This window comes from Neolamprologus brichardi, chromosome 20, assembly GCF_056152115.1.
Source record: "Neolamprologus brichardi isolate AB-2024 chromosome 20, ASM5615211v1, whole genome shotgun sequence".
In the NCBI taxonomy this organism is placed as follows: Eukaryota; Metazoa; Chordata; class Actinopteri; order Cichliformes; family Cichlidae; genus Neolamprologus; species Neolamprologus brichardi.
In genome coordinates, this window is record NC_142123.1 from 1,375,173 (window position 1) to 1,396,979 (window position 21,807).

The 21,807-nt window shown below is 41.2% G+C and overlaps 2 protein-coding genes across 10 annotated transcripts in view; both read left to right on the forward strand.

Annotated features, from left to right (window-relative positions):
• nav1a (neuron navigator 1a) overlaps positions 1–2,919 on the forward strand; it is an 88,051-nt gene extending 85,132 nt beyond the window's left edge. For all 6 annotated transcript variants that reach the window (XM_087834247.1, XM_087834248.1, XM_087834249.1 and 3 more), the window contains one exon: positions 387–2,919. In XM_087834247.1, the coding sequence (XP_087690373.1) occupies positions 387–482 (96 nt within the window). In that variant the 3' untranslated portion in view covers positions 483–2,919. The remainder of the gene's footprint in view (positions 1–386) is intronic.
• Positions 2,920–3,160: 241 nt separating this feature from the next.
• On the forward strand, positions 3,161–21,033 carry mybpha (myosin binding protein Ha). Of its 4 annotated transcripts, XM_087834406.1 has the most exons (15): positions 3,161–3,446; positions 7,043–7,102; positions 7,336–7,401; positions 7,777–7,911; positions 8,286–8,453; positions 12,067–12,155; positions 12,268–12,463; positions 12,794–12,933; positions 14,095–14,254; positions 14,650–14,786; positions 17,637–17,823; positions 17,972–18,028; positions 18,427–18,438; positions 20,583–20,616; positions 20,710–21,033. In XM_087834406.1, exons 1-12 carry the CDS (start codon positions 3,161–3,163, stop codon positions 18,004–18,006), a joined length of 1,659 nt encoding a protein of 552 aa, XP_087690532.1. In that variant the 3' UTR covers positions 18,007–18,028; positions 18,427–18,438; positions 20,583–20,616; positions 20,710–21,033. The 4 variants fall into 4 exon arrangements, with proteins under 4 accessions (XP_087690532.1, XP_087690531.1, XP_087690533.1 ...); XM_087834405.1 differs by lacking the exon at positions 18,427–18,438; XM_087834408.1 differs by lacking the exon at positions 18,427–18,438 and having other exon boundaries at positions 3,240–3,446; positions 8,289–8,453.
• The last annotated feature ends 774 nt before the right edge of the window (positions 21,034–21,807 follow it).

Here is a 21,807-nt window from a genome sequence, read left to right on the forward strand (position 1 = left end):
GTGCAAAAAAAGTTCATGTTGCGAAAGATGTGGAGAGTGTAGAGCCTGCAACGCCTCATCTAGCAGCTCACTGTAACATCGTGCTCCTATACTCACAGGACTGTTTAAAACTGTCTATCAGTACTAAAGTCTCAATGAATGTACTGAATTTCCTCAACTGAGTCCTTTTATTCTGACACAGAAAATATGTCTTTAGCATTAGAAACACATAAGAAAAGAGAGCCTGATTACAAACACTCGGTTCCTTTCAGACAGTCAAAAAGCCACCATAACTTAATCTCTATTTCCAGCCATATTTCATATATGCAAAGCCAAATCTAACCACACACATGTGTAGCAATCTTCTCTTTGCTAACTCTTCTTCTGTGTCTCCTCCTGCTCCACAGATGGCCATGCTGCTGAAGCTCCAGGAGTCGGCCAACTGCATAGAGTCTCCAGAGAGGGAAGGCAGTCTCGATCCCACTCTGCAGGCCACACTCTGAGTAGACTGTCGATAAAGCTAAGGAACGGTCGACTCTACAGCACGGCTCTCACAAATGCAGTTCAAATGAGAATTTAAAGACTCCAAGATGAACTTTAATGTGTGCTCAGTGAGCAGTTACAAAGCTAAATGTAAAGAATCTACAGAGCAGGAGGATTGTGGACAGTGGACAATGGGTTTGCTCCTCCCGGATATCTGAACATGGGAAAGATGATGAAACCGCTTTGATAGGAAGCTGCGATGATCGCGACGGGGAAAGATGGTGTCTCTTCTCCCTTCTGCTCTCAGCTGGGCTGTTGTTGAATCTGCAAGTGCATGGTGACCAAAATAGTATAAAACAAAATATTACCTATAACCCCGTTAAATATTTGTTCCCTTTGTTTTGTTTTTTACTGCCGCAACCCTCACAACAACTATTGGTGCTTACAGGTTTGTTTTGGAGGCACATGCGTCATTTCAGGAATGCAGACTACAGAAAAACAGTCTGATCACTCCCCAAAAAGTAGGAGCAGCACATGACTACAGCCAAAATGCACTTTATTTTTTTACTTGTAATAATTGGATTTTAGGAGGCCGTGTCAGTGACTGTGTATCAAAGGGGGGGATCAGCTTGGCCAAATCATGCAGTTCACTAGTAAATCCACCAGATGGCAGCATCTGTTGATTCCTGCCTCTCTTCTCTTCATGGTGCGCTTTCAGTCTCACTAAAGGTGCTTGGTAGAACATAACGCACACTCAGAAACACAACTATGAAAAAGGCCTTGAATGTTTTCTTCTTTTCAGTTCTGCTATTTTGTCATTTATCGAATAAACAGAACTGCGAAGCTGCAAAGAGCAACGTGCATGAGGTGAAAACTGAAATGAGTGATGATTTCATTTTGGTTGAGTCTGTAAAGAGAATGTCATCATACGTGGACTCGGTAACCAGTGTTATGCTGATATTATAACCACAGGAAGTGAATTATAAACAGAGAGAGAGAAGTTGAAGAAAAAAAACACCCACAACCTGCTTGTTTATTGAGCACCGTTTCTGGCTCTGCTTGCGTATACTCTGTATTTAGATATCAGTTTTAAAACACAGACTTCTCTTGTAATAGCTGACAACACAGCGCTCAAAGTCTTGATTTTGTAGGATTTTTTGTACCGAGTCATCTTCAGTGATCGCCTGTATGCCGACATTCAACACCCGTGTCATCATCCCTGAAGCAGAAAACTTTAGCAAAAAATAGCCGTAACATTTTCCTTCCTCTTTCCTTTACTTCCATTTTTTGATTAAAACGTGACTTTCTGCTAATCGTCAGTTTGCTTTTCTCACACGGTTTGAGTTACCGTCAGAAAAGACTGATTAATATTTAAATGTGACTTCCTCCCGTTTTGTTTCTTCATTGGTTTGCACATTAAATATACTAGAGGTAGTAGATGACAGTATTTATTGCTCACATCTTGACTGTTAACTGAGATAAAGTGAGAAAGTATAAAGAGCGGTGTAAGAGGAGGAAACTGTAGGTTGTTGGGATACTCTGAAAACCCTTAGCTTGACCCTAAAGTACCTCAGACTGCCATACTCTGCCCATATGTTCCTCTACTGCTGTAAAGTAGAGGCACGTTGCCTAAGTCTGTGCCTGAAACACAATTTGGCCTAAAAAGCTGCTTTGATCTACCACACAGAGGCCTCGATCTAGAGGGAACATAACTAGTTCCGCTGACCTACTCTGATGTCACTTCCATGTCATCACTTTAATGCCCAAATTTGGGTTTCGAGCGGGTTATCGATATATTTGGAGCCTTTGACAGGCAGTTATGTGATAAGCTGTAAGTTAAGATGATGTGTGTGTCAGTAAACTGCAGTTAATGCGAATGTGTATCATGACTAGGCTGCTTTGCACGATTTGACACCTCGTCTCGTCGTCATTGGGGAGTTGCCTGAGAAACGGGAAGCTGCGTGAGAACAGATGCAAGCCTAGAGATGTAATGTTGATGCATGTATCCCTGATGTGTTTCCAAAGTTTCCTTTCATTGGACCTACCGCACTTAAACCTTATCATGGGAGGGATTTTTAAATAACTGGATATCTTCCTCTTTTTCACATTGTTTTTAAGAGCAGACGTGTGGGGGTTTTTGTGTTTTTTCTTATGCAAATATTTGTAAAGATGTTTTGTTTTTCCTCTTTTGTACATTACATCACTATTGTAAACACTGTAAATAGTCACTGCGTCTGCGACAACAATCACTTAAAGAGATCTAAGAGAAAGTTGGGCCCGCGTATGCAGAAAATGAGCGTCCTCTGTGGTTGTATTGTCTTCCTCCAGCAGGAAGGAGCACTTGGCTTAAAAGTGGGCTCGGTAAAGGTTGTATGGCATGTCTCTATAACCACATTAAATCCCATATGTCTAACATTGAGCAGTTGTTACAATAAAGTCATGCCATTCATCACATCACTACCTGTTTTCTATGTGTTGTTTCTTTATAATCCGCTAGGGGGTGCTAATGGGCCACTACTCAATTAAGTTGAACGACCACTCTCTGATGTATTTGATGGTTTCTTAATTATCAGTTTAATTATCGACAGGTGTGTTACCTGAGTTAAAGCTACACAACTTTTTTCTCCTTATATTTCTTTACCTTTACTCTTCCCATAGAAGAAGATGTGGCTTAAGTGGGTAGGCGGGTGTAGAAGTCATGGGAATGGGTGGAGCAGCCCACCAGCCCTCAGTATATATGTTACCTAAGACTCTTCCACCGCCTCATCCCAAGGAGTTCGCGTCTGCCTGCAAGATGCCGGCCAAACCTGCACCTATCAAGAAGTCACCAGTCAAGAAGGCTGCGGAGAAGGCACCTGAGCCCGCTCCACCCGTGGAGGCTCCACCTGCTGAGGCCGCACCTGCTGAAGCTCCTCCAGCCGAGGCAGAAGCAGCTGCCGCCCCTCCAGCAGAAGACACCCCCGCTGCTGAAGGAAGCGCTCCCGGTATCTCGATAGACTCTTGGGAACGGAGTAGAGTTGCAAGCTAATATTACTAACCGTGACTATGCGTGGGTAGCTCTCGTGTTTAACAGTGTTTGATTTAATTAAGAATATAAGCAGACATTTTCTCCCCCAAGTTAGTAAGTTATAGCTTTTGTTGCATCAAACAGCTTTCAAGCATCCTAAAGCCAGTGATCAAAACTAAAGTGAATGCAATGCAACAAAGTGCTTCCTAATTGTATCAAGTGAGTAGTAACAGTTCAATTGTCTTTATTTTTTATAAGTACTTACTTTGAGCAAGGCTGCCATCATTTACAGCCTGTAGCAGTGGATCAGAATACACGTGCAAAGTGCAACAGCCCCATTCTCCCCTTTCCACAAAGTTGGGATTCCAGGAAAACTTAAAAAAAAAAAAAAAAAAAAAAAGAAAAACCTGAACGAGACCAAGCAGACCGATTTAGAGCAGAAACCAAGCAGCTCTCTCTATAAGTGACAGGGAACTGAGAAGACCAGTTGCTCTAGTTTTAATGGTTTTACAAGCCATATGGTTTCCATTCTTGCTGTAGGATTTCAGCTGTTCCACAGTTTAGGATTCCTTTGTCATATTTTTTCTTTCATATGTTTTAAGTAGGTGACAGGTGTGGACTGCTGGCATGGCCATTTGGGACCCTTTAATACAGAGCTATGCTGCTGTGATATGTGGAGAATGTGTTGCCGACATAAGCAAGGCTTTCCCTGAAAATGATGTCATCTGAATGGCAACATTTGTTGCTCTAAATCTGAGTAAATTTTAAAAATACTCATAATTTAAAAAACAAACAAACAACCCTCTAATCTCAGTTTGTCAGGTCACAGATAAAAGACCTAAATGTGTCTGAGCTAAGAAAACGCAGCTGAATTTCGAGATCTTGCATTTTGTTTTGCATGCGACTTGAATTTGTTGGCATGGTGACGTTTTTGTCTCCAGAGGAGAGCTTTATTCGTTGGGAGATGTCCCTCCAACAAGTTACACACACTGTTTTTTCAAAAAGCAAAGGGATTTCTTATTTTTTTACATTTAATATGTTGTGTTTGTACTATTTTAAATATAATTTAGTGTTGAAAGGATTTGCAAAACATTGTGTAGTGTTTTAAATTTTACTTTACAATCTGAAACTTGAACACTGTAAACTACAGTGTGTGCTACACAAGCAAAGTACAGCAAACTTCTTTATAAACAAATCTCTCGTCCTTCTTCTCCTGTTCAGTAATTTCCCCAAGTTGAGCACACAGGAGGCACAATAGTACTGCCCTGTTAACTGTAAACACCAGCGCTTGAAGCCTTTTTGCAGACTGAAACGAAAGCTGGATCACAAGTTACCCTCTTGTATCAATACTTTATTTTATTAATGTGTTTTTTGGCTTTAAACCTCGACACATGACCCTTAACCTTAACTGATGGCAATATGACAGAAGACGGAGGAGATTCAACAGCTACTAAGAGTAAACTTACACCACAGGCTGTCCGCACACATATGCAAGCTGATATGCAACATGTGTTTGTGTTCCACTGTGCACTTCTTGTGTTTCTGTCTGTAAATGTGTTTGTGTGTTCATCTTCCGCCTTTCTTAACTGATGAGGTTTTTGTTTGTGGACATTTGGTCACCTGTTTGTTCTAACACAGCTGTACCCACACTGCTCTTTCCTGCTGCTTGCTCAATGGAGTATACAGTGATGTGAAAAAAAGCTTTTGTGGGACTCTGTGCATTTGTTTGGAAAGAACAGTTTCCAAAGGAAGGAAGAGGGTAAGGAGCAGCCCGTTTCTGGTAATTAAATGCTGGTTAACTGATCATTCGCAAGTCTGAACACCTCTGTAAAAGCAGCAGTTTTGGCAGCTGACTGGTGTGGAGCATTCAGATGCTTGTGTTAACACAACGCGAGAATCGTCTCATGAGTGGATGCCAAATTCACCCCAAGGTCAGACTGTGCAATTCTTAGATAAATTCCAAACAACACATCAACATCTTAAATGTTAAAGTTCATGACAGTACAATTAGGCTTGTTTGGGAGGCTTGCCAAAAGAAAGCCTCTTCTCTCTTAAAAGAACTTGGCAGCTCATCTTAGGTTTGCTAAGTAGCATCGAAAAAAACCCACAAGACTTCTGGAACAATGTATTTGTTCCAGAGTAGAGATGCTTTGGCTTTTCCCAAATGTGGTGCTGTGCGTTATGACAAACACAGCATGCAAAACAATCGAGATGTTGCAATGGTCCACTCAAAGTCCTGACCTTCGCACGAATGAAATGCTGGACAGTAGGGCTGCCACAAACGATTATTCTGATAGTCGACTAGTCACCGATTATTTTTGCGATTAGTTGACTAATCAGATCATCATCCATTGGACATAAAACGTACAGCTAATTGCACCAGCAGCATCTGCTCTTATATAACTATCATTAGCTTACAGCTTTAAGTGTTTAAGGTATGTGCTAACTAAAAATAAAGACAAGATGATAGTTTGTTAAATTTTAATGAAATTTGCAGATTGTTTTGGTGAAGTTTAATAAACTCCTTGCTATCTAAAATATAACAGGACACCGGAGTAAATTCTCGAGCATCTCACACTTCTGATAATCAGCTGTCTGCTTGACGTTTATTCAGCTGTGTAAAAACTATAACTTTAATCTCAGCCAAACCGATTTACTCGGGAACAAATAAAATACTAAAAAAAGTCAAACAATAACATTTTTAAGTTATCTAAGTGACTTGTATGTGTTTAACCTGAGTAGCGAAAGACAGCGGTGGGTTTGAAAACGATTAGCCGGGAGTCCGGTGTTCTCACGGCTCTAGTGAGCCTAGCCCCCGGCTAGCTATCGAGCTAGTGGCTAACAGACGTCTCCGAAAACGTCGGAGCGCTTTTGAAAATATGTGGTGTCTTGATAAACTGAGCCGATATTTGAGGTTTATACAGCTACATTCTCGCCTGAAAATATGTTGACCGTTTATTTTGTGACCCAGAAAGAATAATAAGAGTAATATTAAAACCAACTAGCTGCTGCCAGTGTTGGAAACTGAGCTGGGCTGCGCTATGAATTCTGGGACAGAGCTACTTCTTCTTCTTCGGGGTTTAACGGCAGCTGGCATCCTTGTACATGCAGTGCTGCCCTCTTCTGTTTCAGTCCGTTATTACACTCTTAAATCCTACTACTTATTCCTGCGTCTTTTGTGATCTTACAAAGCTTCAAACTACGCGTCGACTATTAAATCAGTCGTCGACGATTTTGATAGTTGACTAATCGTGGAGGCCTACTGGACAGGAGCTTAAGAGAGCTGTGCATAAACAAAACCATGCAAATCTCAATGAACTGAAGCAGCGTAAAGAAGAGTGGGCAAAAAGTCCTCCACAAGAGACTGATAGTCAAGGATTCCTTCAAGTTATCACTTCTAAAGGTGGTCCTGTAATATGACAAACATTTAGTTTTCACAAAAAGTTCTGTGAAAACTTTCTTTTTCACATCACTGTAAGTTTCTCAAAATGCCTAAAAACGTTCAATTACCTGCATTAATAATGTCAAATTGTTCACATCTAACTGGCTTCCCTAACGGCGTTTTAATGCTAGCTACAGCTCCTGCCGCTGAAGATGGTGCTGCTGCTCCTGCTGCAGATGCTCCGGCAGACGGTAAACATTATTGTTATTACAAACAAGTACTTCCCATCATGACTTTCCCAATCTGTGAGAAGGTAACTTCCTGATGCCTTTTTCTCTGCAGTAAAATGGGTAGTTTTGTTTAAAGGTTTGGACATTTGCATCGTTGAATGCTGCTGTATAGAAAAATACTGTGGATAAGTACCAGGTTTTTTTTTCTTGTATTTGTTTATAAAAATGTAAATATTCTCCTTTTTTTTTGCTAGCTGCTCCAGTTGAACCTGCTGTAGTCGAGGAGCCACCCAAGGCCCCCACACCACCACCTCCTGCGGGTAACACTAACATCTGATCCTGCTTTGTGTCAAATGTAGCATTAATCTCCTAAAGCAATTATATTCACTTTTATCTTGTATGTAAAGAAATTAAAGAAAGAGATCCTCTTATTTAAAAAGCTGGAAATGATACATGAATTTGGCTTTAAATCAGATCTTGTATCAACATATTGTTTGACTGTTTTTCTAATGAGTCATTGTGAAAATGAGAAAAATCCTCCATAATAATTATCAATAAAAATAACTGAGTTGCAGATCCACACATTTATGCATTAGAATGTAAAGCATCTAATTATCCCATCACGTGTGTGTTTTTAACTGTTTTGTCTATATTAAGAATGCTTTATCAATCTCACTGCACTAAACCTCTCACAGTCCCCACCAGTGCTCCTGTGGACGTGTCTGTGGATGATGTTAACGACTCCAGTCTCACCATTAAGTGGAAGACACCAGAGACCATCGGAGACTCGGGCCTGGATGGATACGCCATCGAGTACTGCAAGGATGGAAGTAAGTCTGCATATGTGTGTCACATGTATGTGAGAGCGTTTGCTTGCACCTGTCCCCGGCGAGTCAGAGGGCAAATATACTCATTGCTGGGTCCGGGCCGTATACGGCCGGCATCAGTTTACCGGCTGTCGCTGTATCTCCCGACACCACTTTTAGAAGCACTCGTTCGCTCAGATGACGGCATGCCTTCTGAGATTTCGTCATGGCAGCCAAAGTATACTTCTTATGGGCAGGTTGTTTGTAAACTGGTGTCAACAGGTGATAAACTACTTAAGTTTAATCGAGGGGTTTCTAACATTCAGGAAAATTGCAATAAATATGGAATAATGACCCTAAAAGCCTCTCACTAACACAGATCCTTGGTTTCCCAACAGCAGCAGACTGGGTTGTAGCTAACGAGGAGCTGACTGCAGCTAACCGATACTGCATCAAAAATCTGAAAGCAGGTGATTTGCTGCGTGTGCGCGTGGTGGCTGTAAACCCCGGTGGTCGCAGCGAACCTGGAACACTCGCTGACCCTGTGCCAATCCGCGAGGTTGTTGGTGAGTCATTATTGCACCTCACTATCAGGCAACTTCCAGTAAAGTTGTCTTTTTTTGCACACGCAGCACTTACAAGTTAGTCTTCATAGAAAGTGTCAAACCAACTCTAAAAACATCTCATAAAGTTTCTTCAAACCTTTGTTTCTAAGCTCCCGTGACATTATTCTGTTTGGAGAAGGAACCACGCAAATGCTAGCTTGCACAGTACAATGAGAATTTCTATTTCATAGCGAGAATCAACACAGAGAAAATGCTGTTCAACTCTGCACAAGACGTCCCGCACCAAAACCTTACAACGAAGCTTTCCGTTGCTGTGCAGCCACCTGGTAAAATGACTGTCTCCAACTCTTTATCAGGAGCTCTAACGTAGTTGTAACTTATGACCTATCCTTAAAATACTCGTGTTACAACCAGTGAGGTAGAGGTGGTATTAACTGCCGGTGCCTCAGATGGATTGCACAGATGCAAGCACATAAATTGCAAAGGTGCTGACAAGAGCTTTCATTAGCTGTAAGTCATGCTTTCATTTGCATGTACGCACATCTTCAGTCAAGACTGCTGCTCGGTACACTTTCAATTTACAGAATGTTCCTGTAATTTTATACATCCATGAAAATATATAACTAAACTAAATATAACTAAATAAATATAAAACTAAATTGCACTAAATCAGTTTGAATCAGTTTGCAGCTTTGGTCCAGATTATAATATCACTTAATATACGGTAATGTTTCTTTCTTGCTAGGAAAATGGGAAATAGCTGCAGCATTTTATTGAAATATCCACACATACATGTAAATACTGCATATAAAGCAAAAACAGAGTTTGCACAATTCTAACAAGGTTAAAAGTCAGTGTTTGCTATGAGCACCTTTATTCTTCAACGCAGCCGAAACTCTGTTAGACGAACTTTCTTGTATTTTCTGTGAGCACTATTCAGGAATCCAGGCTTCTTGAAGGACATCCAGCTGTTCTTTGGACGTTGGCTGCTTTTTGTTCTGTTCTCAGTCAAGTTGATCACACACTGCTTCAGTCATGTTGAGGTTCAGTCCATGACTGAAAGTGTCTGTTTTTCTATCCAGGAATGCTTTGACATTACTGGCAGTGCTGCCAGAGATGTTTTACAGATACTAATGTGTGATGGATCAAAATCTTACTAAGGTATCTTGAGAGGTTGCTCTTCATAAATCACCTTGTTGGTGCAAAAATACAATTTGATGTCTATCAAACTGTGTTATCTTTGACCTTTGTGTTACTTTTTGTGTCTTTCTAAAACTTTGAAAGCCTGGATAATTATTGCTCAAGAAAGCAAAATGAAGGCTGACTCGAGATTTTTGCACAGTTCTGTATTTCCGATGCAGTTTGGGACATTCATTCATGTGTCTGTGAAACAGTCATTCATTTACTTATCACTGGGCCACAGTTTACTCAAAAAAAGGCCCAACACGGTTATAAGTAAGTCGGCGTTTGCACCAGGCCCAAATAGGCTGTTATTAGTACTCATTAGCAAATATTAACATGCTTGCCCTAAGATTGTTATATCTGCTAAACATCAGGATATTAGCATGACTACCATGGGAAACATGTTAAAGCATTTGACTCCAAGCACAAAAACAGACTGCCTCGTACTATGTAACTAATAGTGGATGCAGCCTTTTTGCTTACGATTGCATCAACGACTATTCTTTCCCCTTTGACCGATGCATTCTTGTTAAAAATGCAAAAATGCAAAAATGTTCTGGCTGATGGTTATTATGACCTTTGTAAAATCCCTTACGTTAACTGTTGCTTCACTATCGTGGTGTGCTGTGTACTGAGAAGTGCAGCTCCAGAATGCACAGAGACTCTCTTCACCACACATCACTCACAGCACTTTTTCTGTGGTTTAAACCACAGTTGGTTTATTTTCCGTAGTTCTGATTCTGAACCCACACACTGACATAGCGCCGACCTGAGTTGACATGCCCCAGTTACCCACAGCTTACTGTCTCTCGGCGTATTTCCTGGTTGGTGAAACATGAGCCTAATTGTTGGATTCAGTATGGCTTGTTGAGGTTAAATTCAGCTGTGTGTCAGTCACAAGCTGTCCGGACCAGACACCCATCCACAGGTCTAAGCTTTAGAGGAAGACATGCTGTCCTACATATGCTGAAAGCCCCCTACAAAGACATTTTATCCGGAGACAATGGCAGATTATAGATTCCTTGCAGGGGGGACTTACAGGCTGATGGATGCCACAATGCCTGCAACACTTCGGGGCATTGCTGGGAAGTGTGCTGATTAGCAAGGATTAGTGTTTGAGCCAAATCTGGAGGCAGCCCTGATCTACTTGGGAAATGGTTGTTCCAGAAGCAAGATCCCATCCTGAGAAGCAATGATACGGTGACAAATGTAAGAGCAGGAAGGCAAGATATCAGGTTAGATTTAGTGCATCAGAAGGAGAAGATGTAAACACTCGTATAGCTAGAAGAAGATGGGAGTGGATGTGGTGCCCAATGGGAGGGTAGTTTGAGTGGATTAGGAGAAGCAGGCTGTAGGGGGGGTGAGGGAGGTGAGGGAGGGCAGGAGCCTGGTGGTTTTATTTATCCTCTAAGCCCAGAGAGCTTTTCAGACATTTGCTGCTTATGCAGAAACATGTGAGAGATGCTGTTCCTGATACTTAGCACTTGGCGTGAAGGAAACCATCCAGCAGAGCTCAGCTAGATGTCTGCGATGCAACTTCACCTGTTTGATTTTAATCACATCAGGAGTTGCTGCAGTCGTCTGCAGATGTGATATCACAACCACTGCTCAGCTGAAAGTGTTGACATGTATTTGTGGTTTCTTTGGGCACGACGTGAGGGCTGTGCTTTCAGGGTTCAGTCTTTCTTGTCACTAAAGCTATTTTAGGAGCTGCTGGTTTGAGGTCTTACTTGCTCGGCTCTCCCTGCCTGGATACGGCACTTTTCTGTTAGCACACAGAACCTTTGTTTAGATTTCACATCATTTATTGTTTTGTTGGGTCCTGCAAAAACTGGGTCATGAGGCATACGCACTTACACGGTGGCTTGAGTGTGATGATGTATCAGGTTACTTGCATCAGTATGGAAAAGATTTTATGTTAGCTTGTTTTTTTATTTTTTTAAGGAAATGTTTTACATTGAAAAACTGAAGTGAAAGTGCGATGAGCTGACGCTGACTTTTTAAAAAATTTTGATCATCAAGTTAGTTTTTAATTGTATGTGTTTCGCACACATCACTGTTTCAGATTAGTTTAGTCCTGCTAACAGTGCATTTTCCTCTTTCTAAAGTTAAATACATATTCAGACTGTCAGCTTCTCGGCTGTTATGACTATTTTTCTGTCATGAATTTGCATAGTTAAACTGTTGTGGGTAATTTTAGCTGTTCAATCGTGCTCTCGTAGACTTTGCAGCAGCAGCAGCTGCTCTATTTAGGTCTTGTTGACCTGCCAGTCTATGCATGTGTGACCACACTTTAAAGAGTCTGACAGGATGTGTACACCGTGCTTTATGCTGTTAGCATGTAATGTTAACTGTTAACAGTAAGTAAGTAAGTAAATCAGCAGCAAATCGGACGAGGTGAAAAATAAACATGCTTGATTTGACTTTGCAGACCGTCCCAAGATCCGCCTGCCTCGGGCTCTCAGGTCCCGCTATGTCAAGAAAGTCGGGGAGCAGATCAACCTCGTCATCCCGTTTCTTGTAAGCTGGCTTGTGTCGCTGCATTAGTGAGGAAACACAAAAGGCTGACAGATACATTTTTGAACACTTCGGTTTCTTTTGCTTTTAACCGTTCTCGTTTTCAACTCCTTAGGGAAAGCCTAAACCTGCAGTGTCCTGGCTTAAAGACGGTCAGCCTGTGGATACCAAGAAGGTCAATATCAGGAACAGTGACAAGGACAGCATCCTGTTCATCCGCGGCGCTCAGAGGGAGGACTCTGGTGTTTATGAGATGACCCTAAAAGTGGACAGCTTTGAAGATAAAGGCACAATTACCCTTCAGATTGTGGGTGAGTGACACATGAGACAAAACAATCTCATTTACACAAAGAATATGTGAGCGTGTCAAACTGTTGGTTCACGTGAGGCCTTCCTGTTAAATCTGCTCAGCTGGCTTTGCAGCTGGCGTGTTGACTTCCTCGTTTCTAGACTTGTGACTCTCTCTGGGTATTAGCCAACATAAATGACATCTCTGACAGAGTGCTTGAGCCTTGTGACAGCTACTGTGGAGCTTAAAATACATACAGTTTAAATCGATGGTTTTCTTTTGATGTTTCATGAAATTGTTAAAGAAGTGGACTCATTATGATTGTGACACTTACAGTAATGTGTTTCATCAGAGCGCCCTGGTCCTCCTGTTAGCATAAAGCTGGTGGATGCCTGGGGCTTCAATGCTGCTCTGGAGTGGACTCCACCCAAGGATAATGGCAACACAGACATCACTGGATACACTGTCCAGAAAGCTGACAAGAAGACTGGGGTACAGTAGATATTTACTCAAACTGCACAAAACCCATATGTTGCACCAGATCAGTGATGTTGACATGAATCTCACAAACCCAGAGCATCACTTTTTATTCATAGTTTGAGGTCGATTCGCCCCACAGGTGTTGGCATCTTTAACACGACACAGAAAGATGAACTTTTATGTGCATTTAACTCGGTTTTCAGTGTTTCATTCAATATGATGCAGTCAGAGTGAAGCCTTACTTATATTGCATATTGGTCTGTTTTATAAAGGTTCTGTTTTATTGGTGAATTTCAGATTAACTCTGAAGTCGGAATTAACAAATTCAACAATTCCCAATATCAATTTGAACAATCAAAGATGGCGGCAGTGAATGTAACCAGTAGTAGATATCTAAATCTTTTCATTTGTACAGCCCCTGTTGTGTATTTGTGATTTGCTAATAAGACATTTGCAGAGCAGCCACTATTCAGGATGTGCTGCAGCGGTGCTTTCAGAGCAAAAGCACAGGTATTATGCTGTATTGGTAGTGATGCATGAAAGACTCAACCTTGCTAAAACCAAAACAAATGCTTTTTCAATTTCTGCAACAACTTCTGACGTCCAGGAAGCTGTAATGAGGCGTAAATGTCCTATTTACAGAAATGTTAGAACCAGAATGTTTGTGAAAATGGTGAAAATGGTCTTTGTTGAAGTGTTAGTGAAACAAAGACATTTTTCGCTTTACAATGAGCAGCATTAGAACTTACAGAACAAAGCAGCCACTGTGACCTGGTGTGATTAAATAAATGTTTAAATTGTGTGTGAGTGTAGGCAGGGCCCTGAAGGGACTTCACATATTAATTCAATTCAATTCAATTCAATTTTATTTATATAGCGCCAAATCACAACAAAAGTCGCCTCAAGGCGCTTCATAGATACAGAGAAAAATCCAACAATCATATGACCCCCTATGAGCAGCACTTTGGCGACAGTGGGAAGGAAAAACTCCCTTTTAACAGGAAGAAACCTCCAGCAGAACCAGGCTCAGGGAGGGGCGGGGCCATCTGCTGCGACCGGTTGGGGTGAGAGAAGGAAGACAGGATAAAGACATGCTGTGGAAGAGAGACAGAGATTAATAACAGGTTAATTACATTTCACACGTCTGATCCGACTGTCTGCTGTCTCGTGCAGGAATGGTTCACTGTGCTGGAGCACTATCACAGGTTAAGTGCCACCATCTCAGACCTTGTCATGGGCAACTCGTATTCCTTTAGAGTGTTTGCTGAAAACAAAGTGGGCGTGAGCGAGAAGAGCACTGTCACAAAGGAAGTGGCCACCATCCAGAAGACAGGTGACCCCCTGAATGCACGCAGTACTTTAATTTGTCTCACATCAGTTTGTTTCTGTTGCATAAAGTTTTAGTGGCACGGCTGCAGTACGAATGGATACTTAGATTTTATTGAGCTGTGGTTAGTTGCAAGAATCTGAAGTGGAGACTTGAGCAGTGGGAATGACTTTGGCACTGCTTTAACATTAGTGGATAGCTCTCTTGGCAAGTGCTCTGCTATTACTGAAATAAATTTAAATAGGCTGTGAAATCATTAAGATGATTACCATAGTTGTGTTACAGTGTGTTTTATTCTTTAAGCAAATGTGTGTAGTGGTTCCACTTTTAAACATAATGCAGTAAAAAAGAGGATCTGCACTATATCTGCTCATAAAAGCTTAACGCTGCTTCCTTTACAGGTATTGTCTACAAACCTCCCGAGTACCCGGAGCACGACTTCAACGAGGCTCCAAAGTTCACCACGGCCCTCAACGACAGAGCCGCCACCGTGGGATACACCACCAAGCTGCTGTGCTCTGTTCGTGGGAGTCCTAAGGTTAGACGTGCATTATGAATCTGAATATTTGCTCAGTATTTTATGATAGTTTGTCTTCTTAAAACATTTGTAATTAGACGCCTTAGACTTTAGGGAACTATTATGACAGTGGTTTAATATTAGAGCTCACGTTTTAACAACAAAAACACCAACATCTTATATAAACAACAGTGTCTATACAACAATTTACTGATACTAGATCTTATCAGGTGGTATGATGGTGGTATCCTAATAGCTGACTGGATATTTAGAGCTCATGCTCACACTAAAGGTACAAACCAAGGAGGACACAGGGAAGCATCTGCTGGTTATAAATAGAACTGGCCTATTGAGATTTGGGGGACTTTCCATATCACACAAACATGGCTAATGTTCCTTTTTGAACTGAAACGGTCTCATTCTCACCAGAAAACCTCACAAATGCACTTTAAATATGATCTTAATGCCACAGTTAAAGAAGGATGCACTCTGGCTTCCACTGGTATGTTTATGGGGATTTTCAGAATGTGTCTCACTGTTTGGCAGCAACTGCTTGGGTTAAACTTATCTTTACAGTTGTCTGACAGATGCAGGCAGATTAAGTGGCAGTTCAGAATGGAAATGCAGTTGATTATTCGTCCTAGCTGTCCTTGGCTTTTCTCCCAGGACAGCAGCAGTTAGTCGCCCTGTGCGTGCCGGCGTAGATGAGACAGAGCTAACAAATTTGGTACAGCACTCCACAAAAGCTGACGTTAGACAATGAAGAAAATGGGGATGGATGGGTAATTTGTTTGTAGCTTTATGTTTGTTCCTTTTTGCAGCGTTTAGTATTTATTAGTCATTTTATGACAGTATGCCAGTGTTCGGGACAGTGAAACTTATCACATCTAAGACAAAGTCTGTAGCTGAGAATAATGAGAAACCAATTTTCCTTAATGTTAGTATCTGTAGACTGAGAGCTGTCCTTGCCAAATAGGTCCTTCTTGCCTTTCCCTGTGGTGTGTATCACCTGTATGTCTGCTTAACCATGCGTCCAACAATCTGTCGTCCTCTGTGTATCCAGGAGAAGCCTATCCCACTGGGCATAGGGCGGGGGCAGGGTACACCTGGTCATCTACTTAACCGCTGCATGACCGATACTTTAACTTCATGTCTTTACATAATCACTGTAAATTGAAATCTCTCATGCTCCTGTAAGCGGGCTTGAAGTGTGTTATAGCATGTGTTTATCGAGCCACCTCCTCCTCCCTGGCATGGAGTTCAGTGTTGAGAGGTCCAGTACAAAGGCATGCTCAGTAGTGTGATAGCTTGTCCTGTTGTCTCTGATAAAGAGCTGTCACATAGAGTAGGGCACTACATTAAGGGGGTGAGAGATGCGTGATAAGAAGGGCGGACAGAAAAAGAGACGGTGATAAGAAGTATAGATTGTTCTCCTTTCATGGGTGATTGAAGATGTGTTTGTAACACCAAAGCACTATTTCTGCCGTCCAAACAGACCACAGCTGTAGAACAAGTTTAAATAGCTCGCTGTGTACCAAGAAGACAGGAAAGAAAAACCACGACAGTTTAAAGTAAGAAATGTAAAACTGAAGTGGAAACAAACACATCAGTGCAGCTACAGAGGCGGACCACAAATGTCACCAAAAGTTGATTCTGTTCATCTGGACGTAGCGTTTTTTAGGAGAAACGTTTCGTCATCATCAGGTGACGTCTTCAGTCTCAGCTGACTGCAGGTTTCAATCTTATAAACAGGACATTTGCATAATGAATGAAACCAGCCCACTGAAGGAACAATGGGCTGTGAGGTCAGTTCCTTAATCATAATTATGCAAATTCTCATGACCATTGATCAACAACCACTGACCAAAACCCACTGATCAATGGCCATGAGTACCATTCACAGAGAGTTGGGGAATGGCTGCAATCACAGCATTGTAAGATGGCGAAAGATGTACCCTTAGGCCCCCTCCTCGATTCAGAGATGGTCTTTCCCTTTTCACGTAAATGGCCTCCTTGACTCCGCGCTCAAACCAGCGTTCTTCCCTGTTCAGGATGTTACATCCTCATCCTTGAAAGAGTGTCCACTGGCCTGTAGGTGTAAATAGACTGCAGAGTCCTGGCCTGACGAGGTAGCTCTTCTAAAGAAAAGACCTTCTCTTTTAAAGACCAGTTTGAAACGGTAGGGAAACATTCACCAAGTATTGGCAGGGGTTTGTTAGGCTTTACTGAGACGTCAGTTGTGTTTGTCACACAGGACACATTCAGTCAAAACAGAATTGGTCTGAAAATCAACCTTTAACCTGTAGAAATTACTGGATTTCTTTGCATTTTCCCTATTTCACCATTTAACCATTTCTCTGGTGACCAAGTCTGTTGCCATGCCAACAGTTCTCTAAGGCATAGGTTAAAGAGCTAACGTCGAAATCAGCATGTTCAAATATACACAATGACCAGTGTGTATATTTGGGAGGTTAGTTTAGTCTTGGGGAAATCTGAAATAAACCAAGGTGCACAGAACCTGGATGTCTTTAATTAACTTACAAACATAAACTGATTTTGATATTTTGTGGCAATCTCGCGAATAGTTGTTGAGTATTCAGTTTGGAAGTGGTAGACCAACTGACTACCTTAACCATGCTTCATGGCCAAAACTGTCACACAGTTCTTCATGTGTCTCTATTAGTCGTGTCTTTACAGATTGGTTCCTGAATGTGTCCGATGGATATTCTCATGTTGCAGAAGAGATCAACCTTGTAGATCCCAGCTGCTGTTATCATGATAATACATGCAAGATGTTGATTTTCATTAACATCAGTCTTGGTAATTTTGTGGTAAAGTTAATTTATTTTGTACATTTTTCTCTCATGTCAGCCTAAGATCGAGTGGTTGAAGAATCAAATGATCATTGGTGACGACCCCAAGTATCGTCAGATCTCCAACCAGGGCATTTGCTCCCTCGAGATCCGAAAGCCCTGCAGCTTTGATGGTGGTGTATACACCTGCAGAGCTAAAAATGCCCAGGGAGAGGCCACCGTCTCCTGCAAGCTCGAGGTCAAACGTATGTATCTACTGTTGGGGAAATATTTCTACATTTACTCCTCAATATTTTCTCCCTAAACTGTAGTGAATTACTGTAACTATAAAAATACATTTACATCAATTTGAAAAGTTTTTTAACCACAGCTACATTTTTGTTTCCCAAACAGAGGTCATTCTTCCAGATGCTGAGAAGGGGAAATAAACTATTATCTAAACTTCTAGAGGTGAGTTCATTAGCAGGGTGAGCAATGTATTAAAGGACTGGGTTGTCAGACAGTAATATGTCCCAGTAAATATACACATAATGCATAAAAATTGAGCAAATATATATTTATAATCCAGCTAAACACAACTCACCAGCGATATCATCCCAACATATTTATTAAATAATTATAATTTTCCAACTAGTCTCGTCTTTCTGACTACAGATTCTCAAGAGATCAAAATAGGCTTTGCCTAAACCCTCACTATAAATACCTCAGTAACATAGGACACTGTGAACATTCATCTGTAAACAAGCAGACATATTTCCCCGGTGCTTTGCATCTAGCTGCACTGTTTTGTTTCAGTTTGTATTTATTGCTTTGTTGACTCTTCGAGGTGTCTCCCTATTTCTCTGTAGGTGGGCTGGACTGTAAGTTCTTGTGGTACCACTTGGCCATGAAAATAAAACCACTGACTGGCAGTCATGCTACTTACACACATCCCACTCACGCTTGCGACTAGTGCAAAATGCCGCGGCACGATCTTTAGCTGTCAGAAGGAAATTCGACCACATCACTCCGGTCTTGGCCTCTGCATTGGCTTCCAATTGAATTTAAAGTTCTTTTATTGGTTTTTAAATCTCTAAATGGTCTGGCACCTGTTTATTTGTCTGACTTGTTGAAGCCACATGTCCCCATTCCTGCACTTCGGTCAGCAACTGTTGCTTTCTGTCCCAAAGTCACGGCTGAAACATGGCTGAGACCGAGCTGTTGCGGCTCCGATGCTTTGGAAAAGCCTTCCTCTCCATATTAGACAGGCTACATCAGTGCCAGTTTTTAAGTCCAGATTAAAAACCTATTTTTATTCCCTGGCTTTTAACTCTGTGGGTAACTGGCTTTTTTATTAATTTTATTGCTATTTTATTCCTATATTTATATTTATTGTTATATATATTGTATATATATTCTTATAAGTGCTATATAAATAAACGATGATGATGATGGCTTCCCCCTGTAATCTATGCAACATCACTATGACAAAGTATTTGTCATTAAAGTTTTCACTGGCAAACCCAGTTTCTGAGTCCCTGGCACAGTTGTCATTGGAGATGAAATGGGACGGACTGATAATACCTGCAGAGCCACTGAGCAGCCATGAGCTGAAGTGACAAACTCATCAGTTTAAAAGCAATGCCGCTCTCGCTCTCCTCTTCCCTCCTCATCTCATGTCTCCTCTCAGCCTTTATCCTCTGTGCATTTTGTACATTGCAGCCCTGCTTTTAGATGTGGTAATGTGGCGAGGATTAATGATGGCTAAACAGAAATACCAAATCTGATGTTTTCACTGCTTTTATTATGCTATTTATATCCTCACTCTTAGACTGCCACATTTGTGTTTTGGTGTTTTAATCACTCCAGTGGTGTAGACTTTCACAGGGAGTGCTCAAAATTTCATTTTAACTATTAAGATTCACGTCAGTTGATGGCTCACTCTGCTGTTATTTTTGTGCTCAGCCTGTTGTTAAATTTCAAACAGAACATATTTATGTTGCTTTAGCCTGCCTAAAGTTTCATGCTCACCTGCAAGCAGCTTTGCAACCCACTTTACATTCTTTTTATTCTGTATCTGACTTAATCAGTGTCAAATCTCTTGATACCTGCTGTGATGGTGTTGCTCTTTCTGCTATGTGCTTTGTAGGGATCCTGATGAAACTCTAACTGATTATATTTAAAAAGAACCACTTGTGATTGAATGTTGCTGTTCAGCTCCAATTAAATGTTGTAATATGCAATATAGGAGAAAAACCATTGTGCATTATTTTTGCACTTTAAACAGTTAGAGGAGTAAAGTTTCAGTGTCCTTTAGTTGTTTGACTTGAGGGAATAAAATAGTTGCCATGATACACACACACTTCAAACTTGACCTTGAGTGTGGTCAGGGACACAAGTGTCTTCACATCATGCTGTTATGTAAATGGGGTCACATACCTTTCTACTCCGAATGCAACTTCAGTGTGTTTGGATGGGTTCACACCTGTATTTATGTACAGCTGTCCTCTTGTGATCAGATTACTGAAAAAGCGTGTAAACTGTGCCCTATAAATGACGTGATCCTGCTTATAAGTCTCTACAAGGTGTCAGTATGTGATCCCATACAGCTCAGCCATACATGGGATGTCCCCGCATGGGGAGAAAGAAGGATTAGGCAGGATTGGCCATTGGGCGAGAGATAGGGGTGATGTCAGCGCAGCACTCGACAGCTTCTATAAATGACTCCAGATGATCTGACACGCAGCCAAACTCTTCACATTACCATGAGTCAACAGGCCGAGTGCTGTGAGAAGAGGGGAGAATGGGCTAAGAGAGCAGAAACTGAGGCAGATAATCCCTGATGGAAAATACGCAGTTAAGCAATCTCACACATAAGGACACACCCAGACCTACAAGACAGCGAGACCTTAAATGAACGGTCGAGCTTTCTATCAGAATATTTCTGATTAAAGTGATTACCAATATCTCATGATTCCATTTAATGTCTTCTTACTGTAATTATCTTTCCTTTCTTTGGCTTTAGAGGACCAGCAGAAGTCCAGGTCTTATGTTTTAAGGTAAGAGTTTGTGTGTGTTTTATATCCTGTGTGATGATGGAAATATGACTGCATGTGTGCAAATCTTATAAATCCCTCTCTTATTTCTTCCAGAGTGTTTGAGGAGGTGCAAGCTGGCTGTGCAGCAGTGTGTACATAATGAAGAAATGGGCAGAACACCATACCAACATCTCCCTATCTATTTCAAATCAGACACCCTGACTCTCCCACTCCCTCCAGCATGCATGGAAGATCCAGCCCATCCCCGTTTGTATGTTATTTCAGTTGGTGACATGTATGTAAAGCTATATTTACCATGTTTTTTCTGTTTGTTATAGTAAGTATATATAAGGTACATATGTACTGCTCAATGAAACAGTAAATCCTGGGAGATGCAATGCCTGTAGGGATGTTAAATAAAGGTTATGTTTTATTATATGTTATGTGATTTTCTTTTTAAAAACATAAATTTAAAGATGCTTACGATACAGTGTCCCATTAGAGTTATCTACAGTTATTAAGAGATTCATAGGATTTTAATAATGAGATTTCAAGTTGTTATCATTTAATGAAACAGCTCTTTGTAGACTGGTTCTCTGGCATTTTGATGAAGTTCTGGTTATTCTGGTGGCACAGTGGTGAGTACTGTTGTTTCTCAATAAGACGTTTCTAGCCTTCGTTAAGTTCCTGTTCCTGTTCCTGTGACTTAGTGGGTTTCCAGGCTTCCTCTCACAGCCCAAACATACAGTTATGTCCATTAATATTTGGACAGAGACAACTTTTTCTAATTTTGCTTCTGTACATTACCACAATGAATTTTAAATGAAACAATTCAGATGCAGTTGAAGTGCAGACCTTCAGCTTTAATTCAGTGGGTTGAACAAAAAGGTGACTGATTTGGCAGCTCAAGAATATTCCACTTCTTTGCTTTAATAAACTGTGTTGCTTTGGCTGTATGTTTTGGGTCGTTGTCCATCTGTATTATGATGCTGCCCAATCACTCTGACTGCATTTAGCTCAATTTGAGCTCAATTTGTCTCTGAACACAGACAGACAAACAAACAAACAAACAAACACTAGTGCCCCAGTGACACTGGCAGCCATGCATGGCCAAGCCATCACACCGCCCCGCTGTGTTTTACAGATGATGTGGTATGCATTGGATCATGAGCTGTTCCATAATTTTGCCATCTTGCCGTCATTCTGATAGAC